At 36.1% G+C, this 8,204-nt stretch overlaps 1 protein-coding gene across 2 annotated transcripts; it reads left to right on the forward strand.

The window, feature by feature from the left end:
* Positions 1-2,158: 2,158 nt before the first annotated feature.
* LOC113303706 (glucan endo-1,3-beta-glucosidase 14-like) lies at positions 2,159-4,797 on the forward strand. Of its 2 annotated transcripts, none has more exons than XM_026552769.1 (3): positions 2,159-2,500; positions 2,611-3,969; positions 4,440-4,797. In XM_026552769.1, exons 1-3 carry the CDS (start codon positions 2,413-2,415, stop codon positions 4,649-4,651), a joined length of 1,659 nt encoding a protein of 552 aa, XP_026408554.1. In that variant the 5' UTR covers positions 2,159-2,412; the 3' UTR covers positions 4,652-4,797. The 2 variants fall into 2 exon arrangements, with proteins under 2 accessions (XP_026408554.1, XP_026408559.1); XM_026552774.1 differs by having other exon boundaries at positions 4,446-4,797.
* Positions 4,798-8,204: the final 3,407 nt, after the last annotated feature.

Below are 8,204 nucleotides of genomic sequence, written 5' to 3' on the forward strand. Positions count from 1 at the left end.
TTTCCCCATTTTAGTTTTATAAGACAAACTGTTTGCCGACTTTTCTTTCATTTTAATTACATAGGTCAAACTGTTTGCCGTTCTTTTTTTTCATTTTAGTTTCAGAAGACAAACTCTTTAACAAGAAGGTGATTGAGTTTGGGTGAAAGAAGGTTTCCCTCTACCCATAATGAAACCAAATTTGACAAGTATTTCACTTTGAAACAAACTCTCTACCCTTATAATCCTTCCCACCTAAAGTTTTGAAAGAAGAATAAAAAAATACAAAGTTTTGATTCTGAAGGGGGATTTGAACCCCACACCTACTACTCAACGCATAATAGATCTAAACCACAGAGCCGCAACTATTTTTTTGATATTAATTGGAATTATATTTAATTTGTATAAATATTATCTTCTTCAATTTACTTTTAATAGACGTTTCAAAAATCAACCATGAAAACGACGCTTGACGCTTATACATAAGCTTCGCTTCTTAAAAATGAAAAACGAGTCACGCTTCGCTTCACGCTTTAAAAATCTTGATTGGGAGGTACCAAAATCCATATAACACAAAGAAGTTTATCTTATAGTATGATGAATTTTGGTACCCTTTCCAATGATCTGGTACCCCATTAACAGCTATGAGAGATTATGGATAACAAAGTATATGGATAACACTAACACTATCTCGGTGCAAACAGTTTTTTTCTTCTCTCATGTGGTATCTCTTACCGTAAAGGACTGTAAAAATAAATTGCGCCAAGCCAGCACATGTATGGCACGACACAGGTACAACACGTTAGCTTAATGTGCTATGATATGTCAGAAAAATAGGCACATCAGCACGGCACATCACGTGGCAGTATAAGCACGCGCCATACCGCAAGACGGTACGCGAAGAAAGCTTGTTATAGTATACATAAAACTATACGCAATACATCACATTTCATGCATATTTCACAAACAAATTTTTATTTTAGCCAGTTTTTGACATTTTATTTTCGTTATGCTAATTTATTTCTATAACAATACATATACTGACTAAAATATTTGAAATATATTTACTTTGAAAAACATAAAATAAATGTATTAGCAAAACACATCACGTCATGACACGATTATTTTTCTGGCACATCACATCACATCACACCATTTAGCAAAACAGAGCACAACACGTCTGAATCCCTGGCACATCAAAAGATTCACAACACAACACGTAGAATGTTAAGCATGTGATTTCGTAGGCTGGGCTGTGCTGTGTTGGGCGAGCACGTCTTGATTACATCATCACTTGATCACATATTCAGCTACATCAATCAATACTGGATTATAGGACTAGCATCCCCTTCTTTTGTGGCGAGGGCATTAGATATCATTTCCTTAGGCTTTACATCTCCCAAGTCTTTGTATTATGCTAAAATCCATGTATATCCTCGCAGATAATGTTTTCCTTCTATCAAATCTTTAAAATACTTGTCTCTGGCCATTCAATTTGCATGTTCCATCTCAACATCTTCTTTTTCTACCAATGGTTCCTTTTTCTTTTCTTTTCTTTTGTGTTGAGCTTTCTTCTCATAATCATTTACTTCTCTTATTGTCACTGCCTTAGCTTTCATTTCAGAATTAGGACATCTTCATTCAATATCCATTCTTCGTCTTTTCCCATTTCCTTTATCCATTTTTCACCCTATCCCCCACTAAACTGATGCCCTGTAAACAATGTTGAAAACTGCATGGTCTTAAAATTGAAAACTGCATGGTCTTAAAATCCTGACATTGTTGGCCATCGGATCCGCGACTCAGTTTTATAAGTCTTGTCTGGCGCCTGGCGGGTTCAATTTACTCCCCAAGCTGGTAGTAGATGCCTAGAAAATTAAATCTAACGTTCATATATATGATGGATCCCAAATTAATGATAGCAGTATGGCCCCCGTAATTAAAGTATTGTCTTTATCGACAAGGTTTAGAGTGAAAGAAACGGTCTAGTTGGTGACCTCGTGGGTCCGTTATTGGAGGGTAGTGGAAAGAGGGAGATAGGCGTAGTGGTCCGTTGGAGACTTTTGTTCCCCGTCAGAACAGCTACTTTGGGTCCCACTTCTCTTACTCCTCGATCCCCACAGCACTCTACTGTTTATTTACCCTCTTCCCCATGATAAAAGCACGACTCTCTCTTTTACTTTCCTCCCCCAATAATCTCTCTCTGTTGTTTCACACCCCACTCTCTCTAAATCGTGTTCAACGTTCAGCAGCTCTCTCGCAAAAGAAGGCTTTAAAGAGGAATTACAAACAAGAATTATAAAGATTTTCTATCAAGTCTTCTTCAGTCAGTTAATTTATTTGAGAGATTTTGTTACCAAGTAGCAGCAGTACTCTTATATATCTCAATTGTCATTATTCTTTGTGAGAACACTCAAAATTAAAACACATTTCATGCTCTGTTCTACAAAGAAGCAGGGCATGGAACGCCTTATTGTTGTATGTTTATGTGTTTCACTCCTCTCAATCTTTGCTCTTGCTGGTAAGAGAATTTGTAACTTATATTCATTTTTAATTATTCTAAAAATTCTCATTAGATTTGATTTGATTTGTTTTCAGTATGTTTGATGGTTTTCTTAACTATATTTGCAGATCCAGGAGCAGTTGGAGTTAATTATGGAAGAATAGCAAACGACTTGCCATCAGCAGTAAAAACAGTAGAGCTTCTAAAATCACAAGGAATTGATAAAGTTAAGATATATGATACTGATTCCGCAGTTCTAAAGGCTCTATCAGGTTCAAGCATCAAAGTAATTGTTTCATTACCAAATGAAAATCTAACAGCAGCAGCAAAATACCCATCTTTTGCTCTCTCATGGGTACAAAAAAACATTGTTCCATACTACCCATTAACCCAAATCCATGCCATTGCAGTAGGAAATGAAGTTTTTGTAGATCCAAATAATACAACAGATGTCTTAGTACCCGCTATGAAAAACGTTCAATCAGCTCTTGTTTTTTACAAACTAGATTCTGGTATCAAAATTTCATCACCATTTGCTTTGAGTGCATTGCAATCTTCATTCCCAGCTTCATCAGGCTCATTCAAAACTGAATTAATCGAGCCAGTTATTAAACCCATGTTCGATTTCCTTCGAGAAACTAAATCTTACCTCATGTTAAATGCTTACCCATTCTTTGCTTACTCAGCTAATGCTGATGTTATATCTTTAGATTATGCTCTGTTCCGTGAAAACCCAGGTGTAGTTGATTCAGGAAATGGGTTAAAATATACTAATCTTTTTGATGCTCAAGTGGATGCTGTTTATGCTGCCATCAAAGCTTTGAAATATGATGATGTTGATATCGTTGTTACTGAAACTGGTTGGCCTTCCAATGGTGATAAAGAAGAAATCGGTGCTAATCCAGAAAATGCACAAGCTTATAACGGAAACCTAGTAAAAAGAGTATTAACTGGTGGTGGAACTCCATTGAAATCAGAAACAAAGCTTGTTGTTTATTTGTTTGCTCTGTATAATGAGAACAAGAAATTTGGTCCAACTTCAGAGAGAAATTACGGTCTTTTCTATCCCAGTGAAGAGAAAGTTTACGAGATACCGTTTACATTGGAACAAGTCAAGACATGGAAGTTAAAGCCAGCCAGTGATCGTAAAGCTCAATCTCAGGCACCTACAAAGCCTGTTTACGGTGGTGAGTCTGCTGGAAGTAATGGAACAAGTGGGGTTTCGAATTCGTCCTCTGCAAAGGGTCCATTTTGTGTTGCGAATGTGAAATCAGGGAAGGAAAGATTACAGAAGGCTTTAGATTATGCTTGCGGTGCTGAAGGTGGCGCTGATTGTCGTTCGATTCAACCTGGTGCTGCATGTTATGATCCTAACACACTGGGTGCACATGCCACGATAGCTTTCAACTCGTATTATCAGAACAAAGGACGTGCTAATTCAGCTTGTTATTTTGGTGGTGCTGCTTACGTTGTTACTGTTCCTCCAAGTGCGTATTTTATCTTTTCTCTTGCACTTACGCTATTATATGCAGCATGCATATTTTACCTTTTTCATAGGAATAGTTTTCTTTTGCCTCGTAATGCTCTAGGGAATCTAATGCACATATTAGATGGTAGATATATTTGCTTTCTACAATGCGCAGGTGATGTCAAACCTGTGTCAGTCTTGATGGATTTTCCACTCGAGTAGACTTATTTTACATCACTGCACGTTATGGACAAACATCATTAACGTTAGGATAGTACTAAAGCTGTTGGATAGTCCTTGTCTTTTTATCTTTTCATTATTTGTTAAAGTGTGATGGAGAATTGGTGATAAGATCTTATTAAACGGTGACCATGGAAAATAGTGGCGCAAAACTGTTGGGAGGTCGGTAGAATAGTCCATAGCCATTTTGTAAGAAGTTGTTGCGTGTAATTTTGTTTCATTTCACATTTCTAATGAGTGTTGTGGCAGTTGCAGAGTTAGGCAAGTGTGATCTGACTATGGATAGTGAAGAAGATAACGGTACCAAAGGAGCTGGGAAATTGTTCGTACAGACCAATAATAAAGAGAACGCTGAGGCTGTTGAAGTGAGCTTATCAAGCCCTAGATTAGTGACACTGTTAGGTAGTGGCACTTTTGGAATTAGTTGGGTATTGTTAGTTTTAATGTATTTATCGTTTTAATTCTTTTGTTTAGAGTAGTTAAGAAGGTTTGAGTATGAAGATTAAATGAGAGTTGGTAGTTGCAGTGATCAACTTGTTTTGTAATTAAAGTGAATTCCATTCCATCAATACATTTAATTTGACCTTATTTATTTTTCTTAATTCAATCTTTTGTCTTTTGAAAAGGCTTGCTAATTTTTGTGGTCACAATATTATACGCTCTTAAATGGAAAATGCTCTTACTTTTTAGAATCGGTAGCGAGTGTGTATGTTCATTAATACATCAGAACCTCCTTAAAAAATCTGATCCATAGCCTAGTTTTGGTCATGGATATCCACATTCCTTCTTCTAAAGCCAAGTTTGGTGGATAAGATCATAAGTGGTTTCTAAAAAAGGTGAACCTCAAACTCGTTTTCTATATCTTTTAAGAGGTGTGCTGATTAGTATATGAAAAATTCTTCTTAGTACTAAAATTAATATAATATGCATATGGGTCAACCTAATAACATGATCTCATTTCTACATGTCGATCAATACTCATGGCTAGCTTGCCCTAACATTTACTGGTGTGGTGTCCATCGTTAAAATAGTATTAAAATAGTATTTTTATCAGTCGACGTACACCGACCTATATGGGGAACTGAAGTTGGCAAAACCAAAAGATAACTAAGCTGACTGCACTGAACAGATTCAATAGTATTCGTCACCTGGGAATTCATGCCGGAGAAAGAGCGCCGTGTGACTGGAATTGCGCACAACATTAATGTTAGCAAATACGAATTAGGTACAAGATTCAACAGAACAGCAACTAATGTTAGACAAGCACCTTTTCCCTTGATCCTGGACAAAAGGATTCTTATACCTTAGTGGCCTAAACGTGAGCGTTCGTTACTTTTTAGTTTTTTCATTACCAATAGCTAATTACAAAACAAAAGCACATGAAGATGGATGAACAATCCTTATTCCTTGCTACTGAATTACAAGAGTAGGTTGGGTACTTGGCAAAGTTCACAAGTAGGACCACAAATAATTCGTATCTTCTTTTTTTTCTTATACGGAGTAGGAAATAGCTTTTGGGGTGTGAAAAGTTATCTCCTATTTGCTAATAATAAGGAATCACATGATCCACTCAAAACCCTGGGAACAAGAACATGACTCACGAACATGGGTAAGAAATAACAATTTCCTCTATTAGACCATTTCCAAAACAACAAATAGTTTAGCAACCAGTTACTATCTAGTTTGTTGTCGTTGAAAAGATTCTGTAATCCATTATCTCCTTACTCAGCCTGTGTCATGAAGGAAATAAAGTTTTGCTTCCTGTTTCACCACACCGACACTTCTACGTGTTTTCAGTAGTATAGAACTATAGATATAGGGGAGAATATACAGTACTGCAATTCTTCGAGAAGGAAGGAAGTATTCACACATTCATGGTGTGACAGTGTAATTCACTAACTTAACTTGGTATGGTACTTTTGCGGTATTGTTTTTGTTATTTTATATTTTTTTATTTTCGGTTTTAAACTCATTTTAATCTCGAAAAGATTTTTTGTTTATTAAAAAAAATACTCTCTCCGTCCCTAATTAGATGACCTATACCATAAATAAGTGGAGAAATAGATTAATATTATTATAAGAAATACGTAAAATTTGATAACCATATTTATATTCATTAGATAGGTGTTTTAAAATGCTTTCCGATGATACAAAGTTTATAAAATTCCGTTGTATAGTTTGAGAGATAAATCATTTCCAAATTTACTAGTAAATTTTAACTAGACCATCTAATTGGGGACGGAGTTGGTAAAAAAAAACTTAACTTGGTACCGTGACAGAGTAGGCCATTATTCCAATGGCTGCTATAAGGGGATCGTTTTTACAATACAATGGACAAATTAGTTATTTACTAGGCTATTACTCACCAAAACCGAAGTCAGATGTTGGTAGTAATATGAATTACTCCCTCCGTTTTTAAAAAATAGGCAAGTTTGGTTTTCACAAAAATTAAGAAAACCAATCATTGTAGCCACCTTTTCATGTTTTTTCCTAAAATATCATTTGGTCCCCGCTCATTTTTTATTAGAGAAAGAGGAGAGAGAAATGGTCCCCTTTTTGTATTAGGAGAGAAAAAGGAGAGAGAGAGAAGTGGTTCCTTTATGGGTATAGTAGTAAAATCATAACATTTGACTTTCCACTTATGGAAACAAGCCTATTTTTTGACATACCCAAATAAGGAAACCTGCTTATATTTGTCTCACACAGAAAAGTCTATTTGAATAGATAAATCTGTCTCCCACAGATAAACATATGAGTTTTGTTCCGTCTTATGACAAATCAAGGTGCAGAGGAACCAATTGATAAACTAGACTTATATTCCCAAAGAACAACCTAGTATTATCAATCACCTCACAATAATCTTAATCATACGGTAGCGAAGCAAGATATTGTGGAATAACAAACGATGAGACGATGATGTGTGTGACTACTTTTTATCTTGCCTACCGGAGATCAATCTCGAGCAAATCTTAGAGAAGATAGTACTCAATACGATAAAACATGGCAAGATCAGAACACGCAACTACAGAGAAAATAGTTGGGTCTGGCTTCACAATCCCAATGAAGTCTTTAAGTCGATAACCTACAGGGTTTTGGAAAAACCTAAGGTTAAAGGAGAATCGACTCTAGTCGCAACTAGTATCACGCATGAGGTGTGGGGATTAGGTTTCCCAGTTGCTAGAGTTCTCTCCTTTATATAATCTTCAAATCAGGGTTTGCAATCCATGTTACCTTGGTAACAAAGCATTCAATATTCACTGTTAGATGAAAACCTGATTAGACTCAAGCTAATATCTTTCAAACGTTAGATCGAACTTAGATTGTTACACACAAATGAAAAGTGACTTCATTTAGATTTGGGTAACCGTACCTAAACGTGTACACCTTTGTTGGCTCCACAATAGTTAACCGAAGTTAGCCATATGAACACTTTCATATCAACCTCATTCATCTTAACCATAACTAGTTCAAATGAAACTAGTTTTAGAGTTTTATATTCTCATAGAAGTATACAAGACACAATTGAAGCAAAATCGATTTTGATTCACCCGAATCAAGTCATGAACATTATAGCCACGGTTTGCAAAAGATTGCATTCCTTATTATATAAATGTATTAGTTCATGAACAAATCGATTTTAGAACAATATCTACTCAGGAATGCAAACGGGTACGCATACCTTAGTGGCCGGACTAAGTTTGGGTTCGCTAGTATGCGAACGGGTACGCATACCACCAAACTCAGCAGAAATTCCCGGACCTGAAACTCACGCCAGTACGCGTACCGGTATGCGTACAAGGTTCCCGGACTTTCACAAAACCAGCTAGTACGCATACGAGTATGCATACCATGGTTCCCGAACTTGGATTACATATATGCAAGTACGCATACTATGCTTATGTACAATTATTATAAACTCTCATTTAAACCACTGAAACATTCTTTTAAGACGACAATAACTGTCTCACACAAACTATTAGCTTCAAAACAATTTTCAAGTGATCGAATGATCAA

This window comes from Papaver somniferum, chromosome 1 (assembly GCF_003573695.1).
Source record: "Papaver somniferum cultivar HN1 chromosome 1, ASM357369v1, whole genome shotgun sequence".
Classification (NCBI taxonomy): Eukaryota; Viridiplantae; Streptophyta; class Magnoliopsida; order Ranunculales; family Papaveraceae; genus Papaver; species Papaver somniferum.